The sequence below is a fragment of the Botryllus schlosseri genome, chromosome 1, assembly GCF_051294905.1.
Source record: "Botryllus schlosseri isolate E-star chromosome 1, Bs_hap1, whole genome shotgun sequence".
In the NCBI taxonomy this organism is placed as follows: Eukaryota; Metazoa; Chordata; class Ascidiacea; order Stolidobranchia; family Styelidae; genus Botryllus; species Botryllus schlosseri.
This window is the reverse complement of record NC_137236.1, coordinates 25302124-25329968: the sequence shown is the minus strand read 5'-3', so window position 1 is coordinate 25329968 and position 27845 is coordinate 25302124. Positions and strand designations below refer to the sequence as shown.

The 27845-nt window shown below is 39.9% G+C and overlaps 1 protein-coding gene across 1 annotated transcript in view; it reads left to right on the top strand.

Moving 5' to 3' along the window:
- LOC145445975 (uncharacterized) overlaps positions 1 to 27845 on the top strand; it is a 103973-nt gene that overhangs the window by 68593 nt on the left and 7535 nt on the right. The window contains exons 19-27 of the mRNA XM_080324149.1: positions 4343 to 4386; positions 7678 to 7728; positions 17207 to 17312; positions 17555 to 17644; positions 19217 to 19277; positions 19460 to 19558; positions 19914 to 20043; positions 23185 to 23333; positions 23396 to 23577. Coding sequence (XP_080180275.1) covers positions 4343 to 4386; positions 7678 to 7728; positions 17207 to 17312; positions 17555 to 17644; positions 19217 to 19277; positions 19460 to 19558; positions 19914 to 20043; positions 23185 to 23333; positions 23396 to 23577 — 912 coding nt within the window. The remainder of the gene's footprint in view (positions 1 to 4342; positions 4387 to 7677; positions 7729 to 17206; positions 17313 to 17554; positions 17645 to 19216; positions 19278 to 19459; positions 19559 to 19913; positions 20044 to 23184; positions 23334 to 23395; positions 23578 to 27845) is intronic.

The following is a 27845-nucleotide window of genomic DNA, read 5'->3' as shown; positions in this document are numbered from 1 at the left end:
AAGCACTGTTATTCGCTATATGCAGTGAGCTGAAACATTCGTGCAACTACCAAATCATGCTGAATTGCTCACTGATCACCAGGGCGGTTTTTTTTTTGACTTGTCAAAATTTGTCAAAATTTTGTCAAAATTGTAGCGTTAGGTGAAAATTTGTCAAAATTGTTCATGAAGTCAAACATTTTTTGACGTATTCATTTCGATTGTATCGGAGATTTTTGCACTGCCGGTGAACGTATCATTTGATATTTTACGGCTTGTAGCCAACTTCATACGCCTGGCCTACCGTTGTAAACGGCTGATTGTCTGCTCATTGATTGTGAATCATAAAAGGTCAAATAAAACAAATAGGTAGACATGGTATTATGGCAATCGGCTAACTCAGTGGTTCTTAACCTTTTTTCTTCCAGCGCCCCCTTTCAAAAATTATCGTACTCCAGCGCCCCCCCCCCAACTTCATATTGTAAGGAATGTAATGAAGACAATGAGTAAGAGGGAGGGCCGTAACAGCACTTCGTTAACCCCCCTAAAAACGATTGCCTTGCGCACCCGTAGCGTGATAAACCGAACTTCTGAGGGCTTCGCCCCCACCAACCCCATATCGTGATTTCGATGGTCAGCAAAGTTTGTGTGGCCTGGTCGCCCTAAGTACCAAAATTTCCCATAATGCATGAATGAATAGGTGGTAATTACATATATAAGTCGCTATATAAACTTTTTATCCTCTCAGCCCACGTAATCAGATTTACCAGTAGCACTGAGTGAGCTGTTGTATAGGAAAATAAAGGGCACGTAATTATTAATTAAACATATTCGGGCGTGCCCGCAAGTACAATTATTCGTTACCAGGGCCGTAACAGCACTTCGTCAGCACCCCCCAAACTAAAAACGTTGGTCCTGGGCCCCATCGGGTGATAAACCAAACTTCCGGGGGACTTCACTCCCAGACCCCCATTAGGCTGTCCGCTATTTGCTGATAGCCTATTAGGTATCTACATTGGGTGTCCATTTACTGAGGCAGCTATTCTCGTCTATTCGCGCGAAGTGCGAAAAAATTCACTAATTAATGATTGAATTGGTCAATATCACCGGGAATTGCATGTAAATTGATATCAATTTTTATCCTCTCTCTGCTCACGTAAACGCATTTACCGGTAGAGGTGAGTGAGGTGCAATGTTCCCTCTAAGCTGCGCACGTGCGCAGTACTGACACGGTCTCTGCACACAGAAAATCTACGTTGCGCACAACAAATCCGGAGTTATTACCTTTTTTAAGTCGTTACGCACTGTTGTCCAAGGGTCAGCGCAGTGAGTCGTTGAGTGTGCGCAGACTAATCAAAACTTAAAGCGAACATTGTGAGGTTTCTTGGAAACTGTAGGGCCCGTTACTAATAATTAAACATATTCGGGCGGGCGAACCCGTTCGTATGACTTCGTTGCATAATGTTATTTCCTGACCCCCTGTCTGCAATATCAAAAAATATAGAATCGCTCAACGGGGATATCGCCCAGCAGGAATATCCCTGTCGCCCAATCGTACTAAACTCAAAGACGCACACGATTTCAGATTGATATTTCTTTACTGACATATAATTTTTCCCTGCCAGATGGAATTCGTCTTCTGGGGTTCTGATTGCCAAGACAGGAACATTCGGTGTCAGTCATTTAGGCGCCCATGGACAATTAAACCTAGATGTATTTTGAAGGCTATATGTAACGACGTTTTCGGTGTTAATTTGCTCTGAATACTCATTAAGGATATGTCCTATCACCACATCATCTACTGCGAAGCCATTTTTCTCCAGCGCCCCCCATACCGCCCCCCTGAGCCCAGCGCCCCCCATATCGCCCCCTGAGCGTTTCCGCCCCCCTTCAAGATCGCCAGCGCCCCCTGGGGGGCGCTGGTGGCAAGGTTAAGAACCACTGGGCTAACTGAAGAAAGACTTCTTGGACATTGCATCATTCTTAATTTGAGAAGTGCATGATGAAAAATTGTGATGTAGACAACATTGTCAGAAAGACGCAACACGGTGTGTCACCAGCAGTGTACGTACAACTTGAGAGTTGTCAGCCAACAACTGCTGCTGCTGAGAGTTGAACGTCCTTCGCAAGTTTCTTAGTAAGGACATGCACCTTCTACCCAAGAATGTAGGAACATATCTCTCATTGTACTACAAAAAATTATAATTATTTCCACCCTAATACGTATTGCAACCACTGCAATTCTTCATATGGCCAGATTTCGTTAAAACATTGTGTAAAAGGTTGCCTGTTTCTGTGCTAAAAACGTTTCTTTTTCAGGCCAAACTACTTCGTTAGAACAGCCAGTTCCAACGAGAAATGTAGACAAATGGTACAATTTTAACATTATGTGGGAGAACACCTAATTTGCATACGTTAGGTCAAAATTTGGTCAAAATTCAGTTTGTTTAGGTCAGGGCTGGCCAACTTTTCGGCCAAAGGGCCACATTCGATTGATGAAATTTTACACGGGCAACTATCCGCGCGAAGCGCGAAAATTTTTTGAAGTTCATAGGTCAATAATATCGTCACTTGACTATATTGCGGGCCTGCTGTATATCGCTGGGCTAAGTTTGCGAGGACTGGGCTATTCGGCGCATGGACATATCGATATCGAAAGATGTGACCAACATGCGTCAATCATTTCGTGCCTAGGTTTCACGGTGGACGGTCTTACTGCGAGCGCAAACGCAAGGTCGCATATGTTGAACGACACTTTGTCTCGTAATCGCGAATATACTTAGACTCAATCTGATACATTAGGTGTTCTTCCATTTTCACAAAAGGGCAACAATACTAAAAACAAGAAATCGAGTGACAACATATTGCGTTAAAGCTTGTAGAAAAAATTTTCCTTTGATAAATCTATCGCAAATTATTCTGCTTTATTGTAGTGTACGAAGATGTGCCAATATGTGAATGGCTGATAGATCTGTCAATGCGTCGCAACTGATATTTTAGTCATCACATCTCAAGTATTGCGGCCAGACTGATCAAATTTTCGGTTGGCCTTGCAAGCTCAAAATCTGTGCAATCCATTTTTGATGATATTAGAAATTTCGGAAATTACCTCGCGGGCCACTCAAAACCTTCTCGCGGGCCACATGTGGCCCGCGGGCCACGGGTTGGCCGGCCCTGGTTTAGGTCAATAAATAGTCAAAATTTTTATTTTTCAGGTAAAAAAAACTATCCTGCTGATCACGTTAGTTTACAATGTTCTATATGTCTGGTTACTTCTTCTCTAATGGTAGTGGAAACATTGCACTTCTTTGGGTGTTGCAAAGGGAGTCTTTCTTTTGGTTTTGATTGTCGCAAATGGAGATTCGCAATCAAAACCGTCTGAAAATATCTACCGTACGCTGTCTCGTCTGAAGCACATCTGTCACCGTAGGCTATTGTATGGTATTAAGGGGGTTTCTGTTATTTTTGAGCAGATGACATACGGCACTGTAAATAGCCTATTCAATGAAAATGGATCGTGATATAAATCGACCGCTCAAGACTCACAAATGTAGCTAATGTCGACATGATGTAAATGTGACACGAAATTTCATGTCGTAACGACCAGCAAAACGCAAAACACCAATTAGTAACCTAGGTAGACTTACAATCCATCCGCCCAAGCAGTACATTGGAGTATGGGTTAATGTTGAATTGCTCCATCTCCAGTTCCGCAGATCATTTGACCACTGTCCCGGCTCAATATTATTACTCGCGTTAGGTCTAGCGCATGGTTCAGGCAGTAGTCAGTATAGACTCGGTTGCAGCTACGTCCATGTGACTGCTTAGCTGCCAAAGCCCAGCAACTTCAGTAGCAGAAGAGATAACAACTTATATCTTCATAAAGGGTTGCTGTTAAATTATATGAATTCATCCTATAGTATCGTAGCATAACATCTCACTAAATACATTGAGGCCGGATACATTTCTGACTCTCACTCGGACTACCGATCCATTCGAAATTCACGCAGAGCTTTGGCTCCAGTTCCTAGTCTGTTGAATATGTTAAAAATACACGGATATCCGGGTCTCCGACTGCTTGATTCGGCTCCAGTTCCATAGGTCTGACCCCGAGGAGTTTAAATGGAAGGTATTATTAAATAATGGCCGTTTGTGAAATTGGAACACCCGAATGGCTTGAGACATATGAGCCAAAAACATTAGAATCGCAACCCTGACGCAGCTAATTAGTACATTTCGTCGTAAAGTCAGCTCAGTCAGTATAAAACATCCAATTGTCAATATGTCACGTGTATCATCACGTATATTCTCATTGTTACATATTAATTCACAGAATCATTCCACATCACTGATTTATTTACAGTTTAGACTGCAACTATGCGGAAAATGAAAGGCATTGCGGTGGAGGTGAGATCATTATATTCAATTGACCGAACATATTTAGTTTAGTTTAAAGTGATTCGGACTGCGTGTAAGCACGGGCTCTACTGAAACACACGCTGCGAACTTCAACTTGTTCTTGAAGATTTGACGTCACGTCATTGAATTAAAAAAAGCTGCATTTCCGTAAGCCAATTTTCCTTATCTAGGGTTGCTGGCGCCCTCTTTCGCATACGATTGAATTATTATTTTTAGCATCCGGAATCAGACAGGAACCAATCTTGATATGTAAAAGTAATCGATTATGACGAATGCGGCATTTTGAAATATTTGAATTCCCAATTAAACCTAAAAATCGGAAGAAAAAACTCAAACTCTCATTTGTGTGTCCAGGAGTCAAATTTTATCAAAGTTTGCGAACCTAGTTTTTATCAACAGAAAGAATTCGTGAACCATCTGGTACAGGGGTGAGCATTGCATGACATGGCACCACATGTTTAGAACTTTGCAATTTCGGTATCAGATCGAGTCCACATAAAGGTTCCACCTGCAAAAATGGTTCATGGTCATTAATCAATGATAAACAATTGTGTTCAAAAATTAACATGATACATTAATCACGGTACGGCAGGTCGCGATCATATCCGGGTTGACAATGGTGAATACGGCTCTTAAAGGTTAGCAATAACTGCGGGGTTTAGCGAAGAAAATGTAATTGATAAATAATTGCAAGAACATAAAGAATGAACAGGAAAATATGACTTTTGAAACAAAATGCGAGAATGAGTTTGCATTCAGAAACTATGGAGGTGAGTCACTGTGCCTTACCTGTCAAGATTGGCTGAATAATTCTAAAGCCATGTAATTTGAAACGACACCAAACCCCAAGACATTGCCACGAGGTAACTATCGAAGCTCAGCAGCGCTTGAATGAAGTGCTCCACACTGCTTTGACGTCATAGCAATCTGATTTCAAACACCCTTTAGACCAGGTGGGTATGCACCGTATCACTATACAATAATAAACGTCATTCGATAGCTTACATTTCATTGTGACGTAATAAATTCCTAATTTTGATTTTTTTTGTGGCTCTTTTAATTCTATAAGGTTTTGATAGGCAACTCGCGCAAGAAGCAGGTCTGCCCACCCCTGATTTAGTACTTTGGGCAAACGATTTCGAAATTTCAGCCCGGTAATGTCATAATTGGTGGTACGATTGTTGATATACAATGTTCTTTCCAATCATCTGCTAGTTGCTAAGTACTAACCCTGACGAGTGCCATTGAAAAATATTCAGGCTTATTCTGGTATGAATATATTTTTCAATAGTATATTTAAGTTCTGTACCTCCAACAAGATATCCAAAATAATCGTATTCGTTATTGAATGTTTTGCAAAATTCAATCGATAGATGCGTGATAAGAAGAACACTGTAGTATACCGCGTGACGGTTTTGGCGCCCAGGGTCGTCAGCCTCAATCTACTACAACATGGCTTTCTCAAATATCACAGGGAATCTTGAAGCTCTGAAATACTTCAATTCGGCGTATCCCGCAATCGCACAGTCATCAATAAGATCTACCATAACTTAATTGTTGTATGTTACTACACATTGACTTCTAAGACTTAATTAGAAAGTAATGTCCGTCTGATAGACCGCCTCTTGATTTCTCCTGTGGCTCATATGTCCTTCTCATATGTGTTGACAAATACTCATTCCAATACTTTAAAACCAGTCAAATATGCGAATCCTCACAGATACAGCCCAGAGGTATAGTAGTTTCTTTCGTGTAGGCCAGGGGTTCTCAACTTTCCTTGCGTAACGGGCCGCATTTTAACAGCAAAAAGCGCTGCGGGCCGCAGAACATTACTACCGTATATTCGTGGACTATACTATTATATTTAGGCTAATATAGCCTATTTACCAGTCGTGTATGGGCATTTATGTTGTATGCATTCTACAGCATAATGGACAGCGTTCGTAAGCTTTCAGTTGCTGTTTCTAGTGAAATTGTGTCATCTTCCGAAGGAACAATAAATCCCTTCATGAAGCGCGCATTGCATTCGTTCCCAAGTCGGTATGTGCACCTTCAAACCCTTGCACCAGAGAACTTAACTCTCTGTTTCAATGCGTGAGCGAGCAAGTATAAAACTACGGTAACTTTTTCTTTACAGAGGCCATTGTCACTTTGGGCTCTCGGTGATATGAGAAGAAGTCTCATGTCCGGGGTAATTTCTGAGCAAACCAATCAACCATTCTCCTTTCCTTCCATGGCTGATACCCTGCACCAATAGTTACAGAAGTCAGCTTTGTAATTAAGTTGATGTTGTTTGCTAGTCCCCTCTCCCCACGTTTGCCCATCCAGCATTACATCTACAAATATATCCACTCTGATAGAATACCTCAATGCAATTAGCGTTGCAATGTCCGCAGATTTGTCCAATGCCAGGTTGAAGTAGTCTACGGGCAACGCGTTTCAAAACATGCGACGAAAGATTAACTGACATTGCTGTTACTCTTCTTGTCACGGTTGAATCAGACAACGGCAGCTTCGAAATTTGTTAGGTGAAGTTGTCCTTGCTGCTAAATTCCGGAAACAGCGGAGATTCGCACATTATAGTAACGTTTTGTTGGAGAAACACCTTCTCTAACAGATTTCGTGGGTTTAGCGATACACCAAGCAATTTTGAACCATGCATTTTTAGCGTCGTCGGCAATCTCAACAATGCCTCAAAATATGGATTGCTTAGCCTGAGACCTAGCTAGCAACGCTTTTTTTCTAAGATCAGGTGATATGTGTAACTCGAAATGGAACTGTCCGAAGACCTATTCAGAACAATGACAATCTAAACTCGACCATATATCAAGAAACCAGAAAACATTGAAGAATGAGAATAAATCAAACGAAACAGAGACGGAGCGATAAGAGAGCTTTAGTAGCTAAATTGATACAGTATACAACATAACTGTGCCGGTAATAATTGCGATCATATTGAAAGAACTCGCGGGCCACAGAAAAAGCGTCTGCGGGCCGCGGGTTGAGAACCCCTGGTGTAGGCTATATCCATTTTCACGAAAACAGAATGCATTCCACTCCTATGGGATATATATCAATTAAATTCCCGCATTTGATTAGTCTTAGCACAATGAAGTGGAGTAAAATCATATCTTAAATTGTCAAAACCAAATTAGGAATCTACACTCTGGTGAAAATAGGCGAAATGCTCGATTTTCCTCTGAATCTTATGATATCATAAGAACTAATTCTTCTTGTACGAAAAACAATTATACGGCCGATTCATTCCATTGCGTTCAGGTTACATCTTTTCGGACTGCTGGAGAATTAACGTTCGTAGGAATGGATTCGGTAAGTGGATTATCATCAAGTCTGTGCTATGACTAGGAATGCATTTAAAACAAACGGTGTTTTAAAATACCTGGTTTAAAACATGTTCTGAACAGTGTTTTAAACAAAGGCATTAAGGAAAGTTGTGTTTTTTTATTGTAAAATTATGCCATAATTGTTTAAATACTTTCCAAGAACATGTTGTATGAGCCTACGAACAATTACCTCCCAGTATAGCTGAAGTATATCGATATGCGATGGTTGGAACCCTCAAAATAGTCGGTTCAACAGCAATAGTACATATAATTCGTCAAATGAGCTAGGTTTACCAAATACTTTCAATTGTCAATGTAAATTCACTATGACGTCACAATTGAATATTGGTGACGTCATGGTTTCAAAAAATGTTTTAAACAAGGGCCTATGAATATATAATACAGTGTCACATATCAACTGAAATTGCATGTTATAGTTGGAATGAGAATGTTTCCGTTATAAACTTATGTCTACAAATTGCATAGGTTCATAATGGAAATGTTGACGCAGATCGTCCATAAACGTGTTTTAACTCGCGGTAAATCCGGTTGACTATGATTCTATCTTATTGCATCCCCTCAATCATCAAATGAACGAAATGTCTCATTCTAGCGAATTGTTGTATTACTATATGACACCAATTGAGATTTATACGGAACCATACGAAAATGTGATGGAGCACAGCTTTTTTTTCTTTGCCTACGTGTGGAGCTTGAAAAGGTGCTGCTCGATAGTAATCAAGAGATTTTTGAATCTGTAAATGAGATGAGGGATAGTTTTCTGCTGTCGCCAACATGATTCTTAAAGATTTAGTACACCGGTTCCCAACGTGGGTGATATCCCCCCCCCCCCCAAAAAAAAGGGCGAGTTGGCGGTCTAGGGGAAGGAAAATAACGAAAAGAGCGATGAGGAGCGAAAACGGAGCGACGGGGGCGATAGGGAGCGATGGCGCGTTTACACGGCTACATCTGAGTCAAGTCGGAGAAGGGACCTTTTTTAGTCAACTCTGCGGTGATTACAGTGTGTATACCGATTTTTCGGTTCCCAGTATTTGGGGGGCGACGATCGGTGTGAAGCTTGGACAGGGGGCCATGAGTCGAAAAAGGTTGGGAACCTTTCCCGATTTTTTCAGGGGTTCATATTTTTTGACGATATATTGAAAATTGAGGCCCTTTAAGGTTAGACAGATAGGGCTGGTAGAAAAAAATGTCAGCATTTATTTGGAATAGTTATAATAAGTATTAATATAATGTTCCAGCAAACAGCATGTTCATATTGCCAAATTTATTCCACTCGGAGCTTTTCGACTGACTCTTATCAGGAGCGAACGTCAGTAAGTGCGATCAATCAAATTCGAAATATAGAAATAATTATGTCGTTGTGGTGTAATATTGACAAGTACTCTGAGTCGCGAACGCCACATAACAACGCACGGTACTAATACCCGTTCACTTATTATTTAAAAGTCCTCGATCTACCGTTATAAAGCTGCAAAAGTCGATCCTCTGCCGCCAGAAGGAGCATCTGTATTAGGGTTATGACTTGAAAAAGAAATTGCCTGTATCAGGAATTCATGAACATTTTGGTATAAATTAATAAATTATGATCGTTTTGTCCAAATTGAAAAAAGGTCCCTCACAAACCAACTTCAATTTTTGACATAGGTACAAATATGGAAAAAAAAATTACAATTCAAAGATATTCGTTGGTACAAATTTAATCTTCATATATATGTCGTTTGCACTTCTGGTAAAATTCATCCATCAATTTGACTTTCCTTTGTGTTGTTATGCTCGTGCCAGGGACATCTACAACGGACATATTCGACTTCCAATGGGATTTTCCGGCAATTTATTGCTGCAGGATATTCGATCGCAAAGATAGCAGCAAATAATCTTTGTTGTACTTAAGAGCCCAACCGATATTAGACTTTTGGGTCGATACCAATAAAACCGATATCTCACACCTTGACCGAGATCCCTAAACCATTCAGCCGATATTCAAAAGAAGTTAGATATACATAAGCAGATTTTCGAAGCTACAGGGCATTTATTTGAAGATTTTTCCAGCCATTGCTATACTTGAACATGAAATAAACTAGAAAGGCTACATGTGGACACTTGTTAAGTGTAAGCTATGTGACATATATCAATATTCTCAGTCTGGCGGTTGAAGATTATAGTTTTCTGACTTCCTGCCGTCATGTTGTGACGTCACGAAAATTGCCGATGATTTTTCAGCTTCAATTGCCGATACTGATAATTCTTTTAAAGTGTGATATCGTCCCGATATTATCGGCGAACCGATTATTGGTCGGGCTTCAGAATATTCCATCTATAGACATCTGGTTAGAAAATCAGGCTTCCTGACAGGCATTTGCGATGAATAAGCATGATTGGTGTTGATGATTGTTTTCGTAGTGTTTTACTATATCATCTCCAAATTTGTAGCTGAGAGTTGGATTCGTTGAGGATGTTGATTTCAAGAACTCTGATATATGCTATAAGAATCGATAATATTATGTTGGCAACCAATGTATTGTGGTTTATGAAAACCCTCGCTCGTCATTGCAATATGCAGTTTCACTATAACACCATTCCGCCGCCCAGTATCAACAGATGCTGAGTTACATATGATATGACATTTTCAAATTTTCAATATATTCCTCTAATCGGTTTTCTAGACCACTGAAAATATGTTGAGTTGTTCTACTTTCGCCTTTTCGAACAACCGGTTCGATTTGTGTCACACAAATTGAAATTATACGATATATACTGTGTACATCTAAAATCGAAATTAATATTTATTTAATTTTGACTGTAAGCAAGAAAACGATCGCATTAATTCAATATGGGCAATCACAATTTACCAAAGTACTATTTTAAATCTTTGGAATCGGAATTGTGTCAGTTAAATTGAAATCAGTCGGTATATATATTTTATAGTCTGTGTCTACAAAATAGCCTATCCTTCATACAGTGAAAACTGGAAAATCTTTGTGCGTGAGGTTTTTGTTTACACAGTCCTAACTTTTGTTAATTTTGAAATCAGGACACAAAAGTTCATCGATTGTGACTACATGACACACAAAATTTTGATTTTTTTTCTAGTCATAACCCTAATCTGTATAACGTGGGAATATTTCATTGGTGTTGTGTTGCCATTCAACAATTTCACAGCCGAATTTGTGTCTTCTATACCGTACCGTACGCTGTTATGTGCCGTTCGCGACTCTGTGTACTTGTCATTATTACGTCACAGCGACAAAATTATTTCTATATTTCGAATTTGATTGATCGCATTTACTGAAATTCACTACTGATGATAGTCAGTCGAAAAGCTTTGAGTGGAATAAATTTGGCAATATGAACGTATTGTTTGCAACGATATTGAAGTTTTGTACTTCCAAAAGCCTATTATTATAATGTGTGTGGCCGGTAACCAGGACTGTAGCAGCCGTACCGGAACCCCCCTCTGGAGGGCTCTCAAAATCAGTTCGTAAATGGACATAAACTAAAATATTCGTATATGTCGATCCATTGAGCGTGGGATTTTACTTCATCACTCGCGTAATTAACTGACACTGGATTCCTTGATAGGTACCAGAGTTGGATCAATTACCATAATTCAGATCAATTACAATTACAATTGCAATTACTGTTAAACATGTAATTATTACAATTATAATTACAATTACAATTACTGTTAAATATCTAGTTTATTCGGTGTAGAGGTGTTCTTTGACAAACGTAGCGACGTAATTAGTAACAATCTCAAGCTATTCATTAGGGATGGTGTGAACGTGAGGTTCACGTTCGTGTTCTGTGTGCGAACCTCGGAAATTTAGAGTTTCGCGTTCACAACAGAACCTCGGTAGGTTCTGCACTGTGAACCTTTTTCATATATTGCAATTTTCACTTCATTATAACATCTTCGGTTCAAATTTATTGCTTTTCAACTGCGGGCCACTCTATGCATGGCGCTGGCAGCAGTAAAAATCAACACTAAACGAGCATGCACCTTGACAATCTCAAAAATTTTACTTGCTTTGTTACAAAAGTTTGCTCGAAATATCCAGCTTTCCGTTTGTGAATATTTAGTGACTCTCTGCTGTGAGCTTGACGCGCAATCACACACATCACGAACGAAATACATCGTCAGCGAAGGATGCTTATTCAACCAATCAATGAAATTGATATCGTTTTCTGATGTAAAAATTCGAGAAGGCGTACGGGGTCAATCTTGACTTCATATCTTTACTGCATCATTAAAACCAAATCCGTGCGATTGAGGAGTTGGCTACTGTTGTATAACTTCTTAATGAGGTAATATCGGTAGCAAGTATAGAAACCCATTTTACACTGTGCTCAATATCAATGTAGCAATATTCAGACACCGAATACATTGTCCGGTCTGGCCTAGACCGTTAAGGGATAAGCGTTTATTCCCTGGTAAGTCCTCGTCGAAATTGTTGGCAAAGCGACGAAAGATATTGATTTTATAGAAGTATTATATCCTTTGATTGCCTCAGTTGATACATTTAGCGACGTTTAAAACGCCAATATGTACTTCAGAATTGTTGCATTATGTGGCTCAAGTCGTCACTATAGGTATCGTGTACATTAATATAAGCTATCACTTCATTGAAAGATAGGGCTGGAATTAGCAATATGACGTCACGTGACGTCATGAGGTTCACGTTCGTGCTCACACAGAACCTTTTAAAAAGGTTCGCGTTCACACGAACCTGAACCTTTCAGAGGTTCACACCATCCCTACTATTCATGTTTAATTCATGATACGTAGAATACCCTTCAATTAAAATAAAACTCGAGCGTATTCGAACTATTCCTATTCATGAGTACTGAACACTACAAACACAGAAATATGTTTCAAGCGACTGTTAACAGCCAAAAGTTTGAGCGACTAATAGCGAATCGGCTGCAGGACATTCGACGAAATGTAATCAAACGATTAGGCTACTCAGAGCTGAGCGAGGATAATGAAATGTAATTGGTAAAGCGTTAGCGATGACGATGATGCCGATAAGATTGTACAATTAAAATAAATGCAAAATGAAAGATCCTCCTGATAACTACGAATTACTACATTTATATTTTCACTTGCTCGGAAACTGTTAGATTGCATTTGATGAACATTGGGGTGCGAAAATTTCTGGCCCCAGTAAATTTGGCCAAGATCGAAGGTAAGATTGGGATGACATCTCAACAAATGTGTGATCAAGTTTGATGAAGCCTTGGTTGGAATCTTGAATTTCTTTTCGCAATTGTTGCAGCGAGCCTTGGTACTGGTCAGAGATTTAAAAATAAAACCATGACCGTGGTGTGTAGGAAATGGTTCAGCACAGGTTTCAGAAGAGTTTATTTGTTGTTCATTCATTTTTGAAATATTAAGATTGAGTTCAGCCAACTGATCCTCAAACTTATTCAGACACGCCCCCCTTTATGACAGTGCAATATTTCGTACCCCACTTATCGCCATATCACACCATAAAGCCTGAATGTTAGCAATCCTTACAGATAGTTTGATGGTATGGAAGATTATGACTGTTGATGAGGGAATCTCCAATATAAAATTCGGACTATAGACAGAGCAATAGCTATGAAATAGAAGTGAGTCGCCGGAGTTTACCGTAAGTTTACCGGAGCTTCGCGCCGACCTTCAGATGCTTTCACGCCGCCCAAGGGGGTAGGGGGGGTGGAGGCACGCCCCCCCAGTTTGAGAACCACTGGTTTAGCCTATAATATAATTCACAAAGTTTCTTGTTGCTACTAAAGTATGGCAAACAGTTTAGCATGGCTGAATTATCTACTTATTACGCGGCACACGTAGAACACCGATGTAAATAGGCTAATTATTACAGGTTTCGAGCCTTAAGGCCTTGCGGCCCCTCGTCGTAATCCTCGTCCGTACCGGATTTTCACTGGTGTGACGAATAAATGGGTGATTGATTATTTTATGTAGTGATTATCAAGTTTCCATAACAATGTAATTGCAATTGTAATTGAGCAAAATTTTCATCAAATTACAATTTCAATTACAATTACACAGAATAGAAATGCTTCATTAAAGAATGTAATAATTGCATTCTGCTCAATTACAAATTACAATTGATCCAACTCTGATACGTACCCCTTCTCAAATAACATTATTCGCAATTAAGCACCGGTATTCCCGCACCAGTCATCTTCGCCACAAGACTCATCAAGATGCATGAAGTTACAAATGTATCCGTAAAGTACTTTGCCAAAAGATCGGAAGCGATAAAACCTTAACCTAAAACACCGCCACTTGTTATCCGAAATCTGTGACATTGATTCGTCTAGGTGCCGAAATGGTCGGTGCCAAAAAAGACATCTCTTCGCAATATGAGCGCCACGGTACGAATACAAAGACAGAGCGAAATGACGTGCACTAGCAAAAATGGCAATTTGTAGCCCCATGCGTCTCAATAGAAAAGTGTTTTGCGTTTGATACGGTACGTGTGAGTGACTTTGAAATCATTTGAGGAGAGACAATCTTTTCCCGGCGTTACGAAATATTAACTTGCATCAACAAAGTAATTATTAATAATAAGCCCACCCGGTGCTAACCCACAGATAAGTCTATACCAATAAAGTTGATCACGGGGGCTGAGAGTGGATAAAATTAATAGTAATATGACTTAATCATAAGCTATTGCGAATCGTCGGTGAATCGCGTAATACCGGATTCAGTTAGCTACGGAACTATATTGTGTGTGTTGTGTATGTTTATCGTAGGCCTATATATAATTGTTAATGAGCGAAATACCCGCAGAAAAAGTGGGTATGGGATGATTTTGCGTATTTCATTCGGGTTCTGGCAAATTCACTTTTCAACTTGATTGCGAATTATGTATATCCACACCTTGATACCGTGACTGAACATTTTACTGTCGACTGCAAACTGAATTTGCAGCATCCAATGAGCTACCGGTAATCAGATATTATGAGCTGTACTATACCGTTACTTGAATATTGAATGGTCTTGGATAATGGCTTACTTGAATCGACGAACGTAACAATACCAATAGATATACCGTGGTTCATAAATTGGTTCTGGTGAGTTTTTTGCTAGGGGAAACGCGAAGGCTTAAAATAAAATTAAGGGGTCCAAGCTAAAAAAAAGTTTAGGAACCCATTATATCTAGGACGGGCAACATAAGGCCCGCAGAGACTTTCCGGTCTTTCATGATAATGTGGCCAACTTGAGAATGATGACCATGAAACTATTAGTATTTCATTTTCTCATATCAGATCCGCCGACTGGTGAAGTTTCCTGCCCCTGACTTATATAAAGGTTGAACCATTCAAACTCTGTTCATAGCATCTTTTGGGTTTACGATTCAGTGGTTAGTATAACCACCAAACTTTAGTGGCTAAAGCATCATTACAACCAGTGGTTCCCAACCTTTTTCGGTGGCAGGGCCAAATTTAGAATTTCAGAGTACGGTCGGGGCCGCACGAATACCAGGATAATGAAAGGAACCCAAAATAGTCACCAAAATATGAAAATTGGCATTATTCCGATCATTCGCTTGACGCCATTGGCCATTGTGTTGCCGCGCTCCCATTGTTCAGAACAATCAACCTTTGATTGCTATTTCTGAATAGTTTTATTGCCCTGGCTAGATTTTAATTATTATTTTTGGAATCAGTGCGACACTTGCTTTCGATAAACACCGACATATCAAATTATTCGGACGCTTGCGTCGCGAGCTAGGACTACCAATTATGCTACTATAAGCAGTACGCATCTCGGCGTATTCAATCGTGAGTCACTTGTTGCACATCTATCCGTAAATTAGTTATCAATACCCAGGGCCGTAACGTCACTTCGTCAGCCTCTCCCCTCAAAAAACGTTGCTCCCGGGCTCCCCATAGGGTGATAGACCGACCTTCAAAGCCCACCAGACCCCTCAGGCTAAATGGCTGTTTACCGCTATTTATCACCTAAATCGGGTGTCCGTTTTGCATATATAGTGCGTCCGACTTGCATATATATTGCTATCAATTTTTATCCTCTCTCTGCTCACGTAATCAGATTAACCCGTTGAGCCGAGTGAGTTGTGTTTGAAAAGGTAGGACCACTCAATAATAATTAAACATCTTCGGGCGTGTGCCCGAACAGCACTTCGTCAGGCACACCAAAACACTTATGTCTTGAGCTCCCATAGGGGGATAAACTGATCCCCCGTCCCGTTGTTCGCTTCTGCCACGAAATTAGGATCACCGTTTAGTGAGCCAGCGTGAGGCGCGAAAGTTTTTGATAATTCAAAATAAAATAGGTCAATGAGATCTGGAATTGCATATATATTGCTATCAATTTCTTGCCCTCTCTGCTCACATAATCAGATTTACCGGCAGAGCTGAGTGGGGTGTCGTGGAAACTGTAGGGCCAGTAAATAATAATTTAACATATTCGGGCGGGCGGACCCGTTGGTACAACTTTTATACATGATGTTATTTCGTGACCTCCAGTCTCCTATATCAAAATATGAATATGAAATATAAAATCGCCCAAACGTACTTAACTAAAAGATGCACATGATTTCAAATTGGTAGGTCTTCACGGGCATATAATTCTTCCCTGTGGGATGGTAGTCTATTTGTCTCGTGAGGTTCAGATTGCCAAGAGAAGAACATTCGACGCCAGTCATTTGGGCTCCTATGGTCAACTATACCTATATGTATTTTGTATACATAACGAAGTTTTCGGCCAGCGTAACGGCAGTCCTTTTCGGTCAAGGTTTTTTCGCTGCCGATCGTTCTGGCACACTTCTTGGAGTCGCATGTTGCATGGCCTAAAACTTTATACGTCTTCGTGCGTCGTGGCGCCGTAATGGTTAACGCCGATATACCCACTTCTATAAATCTTGCGTATTTTATCTTGGTGGAAGAGTACCCAATAATTAGGTTATAGGTAATTAGGTAATTAGGTAATTATTTAATCAGGTATTTCCATACCTGGAAATTTGAAATCGCATAAAATTTCATAAAATACTCTATAATTTTTGCTAATTCACTTAATTATTTAGGGCCCCCTTCGAGGTCGCTTTCCCCGCCAATTGGGAGGTTTGGGGTGCGGCAGTTACGGTCCTGTCAACACCTCTATCCAAACCTATATCTATAGGTACTGCTCGTTCAACTGGAAAGGTAGGGCACATTGCATTGAAACAGCAATGACGTAATCTTAGCAGTGTACTCACAATTTTCCTGCAATCCTTATTGACAACTCCAGACTCCAAGCCAAGCAAGAGTATTTTATAAAGATATTTTTTTTCATAAAACGATTTTCAGTATTTTTGTGGGGGCCGCAAGAAGGCTAGCTGGGGGCCGCGGTTGGGAATCACTGATTACAACGATAAGCAGTAAACAGCGCCTGTCTGAGTAAGTTTTCCTGACGACGGTTTCGTTTTCAGGGGAAGAATTTACCGATTTTGTATGCGCATATAAGAATGCTGCTCAGGCGTGCTTCGGGAATAACGCCCATTGTAGGGTCGTTCTGGAAAAACATAGTATAAACCTGTAAGTTCATCCATATTCGTGATGGTATGTGCTTTATTATATACCGAGCGGCGCTATCAAACGAGGGTGTAATCTTATGGAACGTTTTGTTCAGGCAAAGTGCTCTGTTAAACTGTTACAGTGTTCTTACTCACATAATGTCAGGCGGAATCTACTGCAATGCGTGATATTTACAGAGAGTCATTGGAAACGAGTCAGCTTTGCCAGCCATCGATTCCAAGCAATCTACTGTTCGTTTATAGGTTCAAAGAAGTCGGCTTCAATTCTTCTCGTCGATGGATCGGTTGCGCTGCCAAGCTGCAGATGGAATTGGAAAGAAATTGCATTCTCGAGTAATTATTGAAATCTCACGACTTTTTGAAACGGACGAGCTATTAACAGGCTCTTTGGTCACGAAGTGTATACGACAAGCCTTTTTCTTCGTTGTGCAGATTAATATGTTGAAATGGGATCATGGGACATGTTCGTTCATTGTCCAAAGCATTGTATGCGTTTGATAACCATTTGCTGAGTTATCGTCGGATAAATGGGACTCAAAAACCATCGATAATTTCCCAGATCTTAGGATAACAATTCACATTATCAGTGAGTCTGTTTTTGTCAGTATAATTAAAATTTGTGAACACTCCTCAATGGGTCTTCCTAAACGATGGACTCATCTATTTATAGGTATCACTATGGCCTACTATACGCACCAAAACGCTAGTGAATTAGTATTATGAGAAATCAACGCACATTTCGATCTATTAATTCCTCGCGAAGCACGAAATATTTGGGGTTCATGAATCCAATCCATGTACAATCTTCGTTCTTGCTAATACGACTATAATTTTTTTCGCTCCCTCAGCTCCCGTGATCGGGTTTTTCTGAGGAAGCTGATAGAGATGGTGCCTTGAAAAATTTGGGCGCGAATAAATATTCTTGCATAATAATTGCTCATACCGCAAGGCCACGTTTAATATTATCCGCGAAGGTCTCGCGCGTTACCATCAGACTGCATAATACTGTTAATAATCACTTTGTTGAGAGATGGGTGCTGTTAATTTGAGACATCATCAAGTAATGATTGACGCTTCTCTGACAGTACTGGATGTTGCTATGACGTAGGTTGCCAGTTGATCTTAAATTAGCATTTCTTCGCACAACTCAATATATTCCGCTGAAAGTTGCTTGTGAACCGTGCGGCTGACATTGCAAGGATAGGTGATTTCGGTGCTTCGACATATCATTTTTGAACGTTTAGCTTTAGAACAACATGCGGCGGCCGTTTTGGGCTGAGCGGCTATCGCCGTTTTCTTTTTGGCAGCGCCCTTCGCGAAGCCGCATGTTGGCTGAAAATTAATATCTTGCGGAGTGCTTCAATGCGGAAATGTTGAGTGCACAAGTGTCGATACCTAGAGCTCTTGCACTCATACGAGCACACGCCTAGACCAAGTTATCCCCTTGGTCTTGAGCTATCCCAATAATATACCGGTATCCCACAGTTTCCAGTGCCAATAGCCAATTTTTGTAGCAATTATGGTTCTCTTTCCGGAGGTGTGCCCATGACAAAATCAAGATATCCAGAAAGAATTTCAGGTTCAAAAAATCTGCGCGAAAATATTTCTTTTTTGTTGGTTTACGAATCGATGTTAGGCGCCCCTAGAGTTTTGTTTGTAAACTTGCTTGAAATTATTTAAATTCGACAACGTTATGATTCTGGATCTTGTCAATTTTATAAAAGTGCTTTGCCGTCCCATAAAACTGTTTCGTGACTCACGCACCCCAAACGGACGCCGGCCACAAGTTTCAGAGTCACTGATCTAAATTCTATAAGCTGACAGACACCCTAAAAGTCTTCTAAAGTGCTTTAAATAATATATTTGTGAAAGTATATGTTCAGTTAAGCCCTGAATTTTCAACAGCTACCGTTGCATCAGTGTATCCTATGAGGAAGTGTTGGCGCAAAGAAGAAAAGAAAGTCAGGTACCTCCATGCTACCGTTGAATTGAACGTTAGTCCAGCTGTTAGCAGCTTACTCATGAAAAAAATTCCAGTGAAAAAAATCACTGTTACTCACTAGGATACTTCGCCATACAAGAGTACGATATATCTGGTACAAATTTTATTGGTGTTGACGTACAACTTCAGATATAAATACATTTTAGAAAAACAGTTGTTTGGAAAGTTCACGTAAAGGCGAAAGAAATTGCACATATTTCTCGTGCGATAGTACTAACAATGGAACATACATTGAGGAAAAAGCGGTAAGCCCTGAAGTATATGAGTTCAATAGCATTAATCCGTTTCCCAAAATTATAGATCACTCAACTGAAACATCAGAACATACTGTTCATTTATGAAAGTGTGATGTCCGTAATAATACAGCATCTATTATTATAATAAAAAATAGGAAGAAATTTCTTGCGAATAGCAAATAGGAAATTACAAATAGCACTAATAATGACATACGGAGTGAGGCCATAATGCCAGACCTGTTGACTTGTACGTCCATCAGGGAACTTGAAACTGAAATATTTAAACCAATGACCATGGAACATATTAGTGGGGTCTAAAAATGAAAAGTTTTTACTTCATTGAATCGAATCTCTCGATTTCTAGGTTTGCGACGGCAGCAAGGATTGTTTGTCCGGAGTGGACGAATGCCAGCCAGGCTGCATAGTTAGTGCATTTTCAGACGAGCGGTCTCTGATTACTAACAAAGGTGTCCTTTTGCTGGTGTGGATGTTTAGTAAGTTGCGTAATCTAGGTTTACCATATCTTAAGATCCGTCGAAGAGGACACCTCTTCGAATATCAATAGCATATTTGAAAATGGGAAATTTATATAGATTATGCCGACCGTCGGTAAGTTTATCAAAAAAGGTAACCTAACGCGTCGGTACCGTTGTCATCTTCGGCGACATTTCCAGAAAAATGCAATTCTCACGTGCACTTTGCTGCGAGTATAACTATAGTCGCCTTTGTGTAGTCGCATAACGTTGAAAAAGAGGAAAGATTGCGAAAAAGAGGACATTTGTCCTCGAAGAACATTAAGTTTTAATAAAAGAAGAGCAGAAATCCTCTATAGTCTATATATCGAATCACAAATATATGCTACATACTAATATATAACCCTAATTGTTTAAAAAATACTGAAATGGCTGGAGGCGAATACCTATGTTCATAAATTACTTCAACGTCACCATCATTCATCACTATGCCCGACTTCAGTTCGCTTTTATTTATTCACTTCCTTACCAATAGTCTTATTGTTATCAGGGCTGCATTTCAAACAAAAATCCATTTAAAACAAGCATGTTTAAAACAGCGCCCTTGTTTAAAACATGTTTTTTATTGTTTTTCATGTTTGTTTTTTTTAGAAATGAAGTCACGCCACAGTGAATTGAAATTGAAAATTGAAAATATGGTATATATATGGCTCCTTCGGCGGAAAAAACTTCCGACCACTGTCATAAACGGATCAAAAATATCTTTAACCAGGACTAAATCGTTATGCGACATTTTTGCGGTCGGTGATCTTCATCATTAGAACATCCATTCCGTACCAATGACTCATATCTACATTCTATACCGGTTGAACCGAATACGATATCCAGAGTTCCAGCCACCCATCATCGTATTCGATGACTGTATGGGGTGCAAATCGTCCGTAGGTTCATATTACGTGTTATATTGAAAGTAGTTACACAAATAGACCATAATTAGATAACACAAAAAATCACACATTTCTTTTAAATGGCATTTCTTTAAAATATTGTTTAAAACAGCTGTTCTCAACCGCCGGTCCGCGGACTGGTGCCGGTCCGCGTCGACATTCCTGCCGGTCCGCCAGGTATATTACAATTTTATACCTTAATTTCAAGTTGCAATGTTGAAGGCGATAAGTACTGAACAGATACGAGCTCATCGCTAAACAGTGCAGTTTGCGCGATCATTCGTTTTCAATTCATTCATTTTGTGCAGGGCCGTAACTTGGGCACTCCAAATCGCCCAATTGGAGAGAGGCTGATCGTGAAAAGGGCCCAAAATAATTTTGCAAATGAACATAAATCATGGCGTATTTTTTAAAAACATTTTTTCAACATTTTTCAATTTCTTTTCGCTCTTTGCGCGATTTAGTGTCACTGAATGTCTTGCATATTAGGTTCCCTTTTCCGAGAAATACGCATGATTTATAGAAATAGGCATTTCGGCGTCAGCAATTACCGCGCCACGACGTACCAACACATTATGAATTTACGCTAACATGTTGTAATGACTCGAGTCATGACTCGACTCGAGTCGCGATATTCGGATGACCAGGCTTGATTCGAGTTATTTTCTCAAAATACGGAAACGACTAGACTCGAGTCATTGCGCATGATTCGAACCACGTCATATGACTCGAGACCCAGACGCCCAGGACCGACATTTCATTGTAATTTCGAACAATATTAACGCAACCACAATATTGGGATCTCGGCTATTAGTACTCGTACTTGAAAATGCGACCAAAAACTGCTGAAAGTGAGGAAAATTAGGAAAATATTATTGCGAACCATTCGATATCATCAAACAGAGTTCTAAAAAGTGGTTTTAACAATACTTTAACTGGAAACTGGACAGTCAGCAAAATGACTTGGACTAGACTCGAGTCATAATACAATGACTCAGACTTGACCCTCTGCTCGCTGACTTGGACTCGGATTTGGCTCGGTGATGAATAGAAATTGACTACAGATTTGACTCGAGTCAAAACTATAAAAGTGGGATTGACTTGTGACTCGAAGCCTTGTGACTTGGTTACAACCCTGCCGAAAGGCGTGCCAAAATTTCGGCATCGAGAAAACTGATTAAATCATGAATGATCAAAAATTTTCGCTATTGGCGCGATTAAGCTACATAAACTATTTGCTTACACTGAGTAGAATAAATGTGCTCACTAGTACAGATGAAAACCTATCCACCCAGCTGTAGGGTCTGGGGGCGAAACCCCCGGAAGTGTTGATTACCGCGTTGTGGGGGTCCAAGACCAACGTTTTTGGGGGTTGGCTGACGAAGTGCCTTTTCGGCCGGATTTGCGCATGGTCGGTATATCTGGTGTAAGGGGTGTTTTCTTGCGGTACGCCTTGTATTTGTAGCTGCCGGAGTAGCCTGCATCTGGTGGTAGTGGGCAATGAGCAAGGTAGCACGATAACGTGGTTGATTCGACTCCGAAACGCTTCTTCTCTCGATATTGTCAAAAGGAAGAATATTATTCGAGTTGGCGTGGTCGGTTAAACACATGGCCCTCGGCGCGAAAGACTGTAAATGACTCTCGGCGGTATCATGTTTATCTGGACAAGACAATTCTACCTCGACTCAGCAGACTCACTCCCATAAAATGTCACTCTCCAGCACCATATAATTGCAAAAATCGGTTGCATACTCGATATTTTGGCTTCGTTTCAGTTTTGAAAGTTCCCCGGTCCATCAGATATTTTTTGAAGTTTTACCGGTCCGCGAGGTGAAAAAGGTTGAGAACCACTGGTTTAAAACATGTTTTAAACAGTGTTTTAAAAGACCGTTTGTTTCAAATGCAACCCCAATTGTTATAAGGAATTTTGCAATTCTATATTTTGGAAATTCTGTTTTTAGAATTTTATCCATAGCCTTACTTTATATACTGATATATTTCGTATAGTTATGTTACCGATGACTTGTTCAATATTAAAAATGCACGTTCAAAAAAGTCGGAAACTTCGCTATAGGCCTACTGAATATTTGAACAGGCTTAACAAGCTAGTAAAATTACACAGATTCTGCAATATTGGAAGGCGATGCAATACTTCAGCAGACTATTTGTACTGTGCTAATGAAAGTATATTAAGTGGAAATTTGCTATTTCACAGGCATATTCGCTCTCATCGGATGTACTTTAGTGATTGCATCGACACTACATGACATCATGAAATCTGAGGGACGTGCTGCCAAGTCATCACGCGCAAGCATCAACAAGCTCCTCATCCTGAGTCTATCGATTTCTGACTTACTCGTTGGGGTAACGAATCGCATGCGAATGTTGCGTGTTTAGGTCTTTCTCGTTCACACTAGCAATTACAGGTATACACCATTTCCATTTGCATCAAAGCCGTTCAAGTGGAGGGCAGTTACTGCAATGTGGACATTGAATGGAGATCCAGCTCCACTTGTTCTCTTTTGGGCGCTCTGTTGATAATTGGGTCCGAGCAATCGGTTCTGACTATGGTTTTGATAACAGTGTACCGATTCCAAGCTATCATCAGGTACGTATGGATATAGATCAGGGGTCGGTAACCGTTTTCGACTGAAGTGCCACGGTGTTCCAATATTTTCAATTGTACTTCCCAAACAGCCATACATATCAACAAACTGTTACGAAATAATTGAAAATTTATGAGGTATTGGTAACACTAATATATGAAGCTCGTAGTGTGCGCCATATTTTCTCTGCTCACAGGTGGAGCCAAATATGGTCATTCAGTACATATCTTGCACCATTCAATGAATATCGATACTTGCTCTTGGTGTTTATGAATGACTATATTAGGGTTCGCGGACCCCGCGAAGCATTTTCAGGGGTCCGCATGGTTGATAACCTAATTTGTTCCTTTTAATTAGAGAAATCACGAGGCAGTTTTGTTTCAAAACTGCTCAAACTCCATAACTCGCATAAACTCAGGACTCACATCAACTCATCTTAATCGACAATAGCATATCGATACAAATACATTGTTGCTTAGAAATGTTTTCTTGGGGTTTGCGAAAAACAAATTGGTTGCAAAAAATCCATTTTCTCACGTGATATAGGTAACCGTCAATCCGGAAAACTTCAAGATAAGCTGCTACATGTAATGAATAGGCTGGACGATATATGTTCTGTTTCCCAATTTTGGTATCAAATGTATCATACCCAAAGCGTTTCGGGTAATTATTACATTCGCCAGCACCTATCTTTGAGGAAATGGATTTTCGGCACCCGTTCATATTAAATCAGAGGCGTGGATTTTCAGGACGCGCCCGCGTATTTCAAGAAATGCGGCTACGGATTCCGCTACAGAAAGTCGTGCCCATTTCTACGTAATTAGTGTGATGATATTTTCAAGAAGTGTCATTTTTTTGCTATTTATCGCCAGCCTAAAGATTATATCTGCACAACACAGATGTCGACTGCTCGATAATGCAGGTAAATTTGAGATAAAACTCCGGGTAGGGGATCCGCAGGGGTCCGTGAAGACAAAAAGGTTGAGAACTACCGTCTTACAATTTATGATCGTTGATAATAATCTAATATAATTGTCACACTGATTCCGTAAATCTGAATATTGATCAACCTCTTTATTCGATTCAACCTAACGTTGCGCTACATACCTACATTTTAACGGCCGCACTAGAAAGCTACTTACCAATCAAGGATATGGATCGATATCTATAGTGTTGTTTTATATTTGTATTTTTAATTCTGAAGTTTGTCACTTCCAAAGCAGTTTATTTCTCGGTGTGAATCAGGAAGAAAATGTGTATTTGAAAATTGCATTGTCATTCAAGCGTCCCCATGTCTGCTGTTCTCTTTGATCGATGAAGGTATCGTTCAATCAAAGATTTCGACGTGCGCTATGTCGGGTAGATCGAATTTGCGAGTGATTTTAGTCGCCGGCGCGAGATCCACTTAATTTTGAAGATTTCGAAAAGGGGGATACGAGCCCCTAACCATGGTTACCCACCTGTCTTTACCCCACAAAGACGTGTTTATGCTGCCGCGAGAATAATTATTCTGGCCGTTATAAAAAGTTACCAACACGTTGCTGCAATATTGATAACTTAAGTACAAAATTAAAAGTTTATCAAAGAGCCACCTCCTATACCAAAAAGAGCGATATAGGGATCGCGAGCCATAGGTTACCGACCCTCATTTCACGTGCAGCATGATCACGAGTGAATGAAATTCGATACGCAAAATTAATCGACAGTCGCATGAAAATTAACCTGAAAAGCCAAGGTTGGCTAACCAGAGATTTGTAGGAGGTAGTTATCCTAATCATATAGCTAGCAAAATTGATTGATTTGCGATCAAACAGATTTTCGCAAGTTTGGTCCAATGCTTTACCCAGATATGACGAACAATAGTTTCCTCACATACTAAATCATCTTTGCTCTCCGTGCGATTTACCTCGAATTCATGGTTATTGTTTTGTGTATAGTCCTAATTTATTATTCGAGAATACTCTCATCAACTGTCATAACTAGGGCGATGTTTTTTGACTTGTAAAAATTTGCTTGTCAACATTGCCAGAATGAAGCAACAGGGTGTATCCCAGCAGTGTACGCACAACTCGAGTGTTGTCAGCCAACAACTGCATGCTGCTGTTGAACGTTTATTCTTCATTCTTGGCAAGGTCGTTAGTAAAGACATACACTTTCTACCCAAGTATGTCGGAAAGTATCCCTCGTTGTACTACAACAAATTTTAATTATTTTTACAGTAAAAGCCTACGTGATGTAACTACTGGAAGTCTTCATAAGGCCGGATTTCGTTAAAATACTATTTTTTCCATGTAAAAATCAGTCTGTTTCTATGCCAAAACATTTTTCGGGCCAAACTACTTCATTAGGACATCCAGTTCCAACCAGAAATGAAGATAAGCGGTAAAATTTCAACATTATGCGGAAAACACCAAATTTACATACTTTAGGTCAACGTTTGGTCAAAATTCAGTTTGTTTAGTCAAGATTTTGATTTTTTCGGTCAAATTTTTAGGTAAAGAAAGAATCGCCCAAGTCAAAAACTTCCGTGCCATCAAACTATCCGTTAGGGCAGTGTTTCTCAACCGGGGGCTCGCGAAGCATTTTCATGGGGTCCGCGAAGCCTCAAAATAGTTGATAACCTAATTTGTATTTTTTGAATTTGGAAAATCAGATGGCAGTGTCGCTTCATTACCAGTAAAAACTCCAGAGCTCACATCAACAGAATGGCCATCTGAGATGAATCATCCAACTGTGTAGACTCATGTTAATTGGCAAATTGTCAATAGCCTACTGATACAAACATTTTGATAAACTAGTTTGTATTTTTTTTTAAATTCGGAAATCACAAGGCAGTTTCGCTTCATTACTAGTAAAACTCCAGAGCTCACATTAACAGAATGGTTATCTGAGATGAAATATCCTACTGTGCAGACTGATTATAATTGCTCAAATGCCAATAGTCTACTGGTACAGATATTTTGCTATTTGTAGATGTTTTGGTGGGGATTGAGGTAAAAAGTTGGATGAGTAAGGTCATGCAATCATGGTGACTTCGAAATGTTTACAAAAATCCATTTTCTTCTGTGATATACGTAACCATTTTGGTACTATATTTGTTGGGATCATACCCAAATGTGTCGTCGGAAGCGTTACGCGGTAATATTACATTCCCCGCCACCTACATTTGTGGAAATGGATTTTCGGCACTCGTTCATGTCAAATCGGAGGAGCGGGTCTTCAAGACACGACCACGTATTTCAAGAAATGCAGTTGCAGAATTCGCTTTGAAATAATAGGAGTCAACCCAATTTCTGCATGAATAGTATGATCTTATTTTCAAGAAAAGTCATTTTATTGCTGTTTATCACTAGAAGCCCACAGTTACCATTTGCACGAGACAGATGACGATTGCATGATAATTGAGCAAAATTTATCTGAAACTTCTTGGGGGTCCTAGGGGGTCCGTGACGGTCCGAAAGGGGTCCGCGAAGACAAAAAGGTTGAGAACCACTGCGTAAGGATTTCTAGCATTCTGGTTACTTTTTGTAATTTGACGTTAAAGGGGCGCAACATTTTTCACTATCATAAATGGGGGCCGTGTCAAAAAACGTTTGAGAACCATTGATTTAAGCAATTTCCATAACGTTATATTTTACCACTCATGAGTGCAATATCACTCCACTATTGAGGTTAACCCACTTGCGTTCTACTCTAGTCGTAGACAGGGTATCCAAACTACGGCCCGTGGGCCAAACGTCTCGACCAGTCGTAAGCTACTATATGGTCCATACAAAGTTTTTAATATCCCAACGCACAAACATTCCTGACAGTAAGAGATTCTGCGCAATTTTCAAAGTAAACAAACTGGTCACCGTGACGGCAAATATTTTAGTCCTTTAAGCCGTTCTTAGTGTTGACCGTTTTGCAACAATCGGATCCCAGCTTACGTGCTAACAATCACATCGTTGTCATTTTCGTGGAAGTTAAGTTGTTCGCGAACTGAGAGCATAAATTTTGCTCCTCCCTCAATTGCTTTGACGCTTTAAAAATATTATGTACAATAATGCATACACTGATGATGATGAAGTTGCGATTTTTATCGAGGTGCGTATCGGATTATTTTGGTAACATATATTTTCTGCTGCGTTATGTCACGGGGAACAGTACAGACGCATAGATTTATTTCTCTACTGAAAATTGGGAATAGTTCTCCTCAGCTTGTGCGTACGTGTATTTTAAATATGTGATCTAACTCATTGACGATATATCAAAGCAATTGTCAAATCCA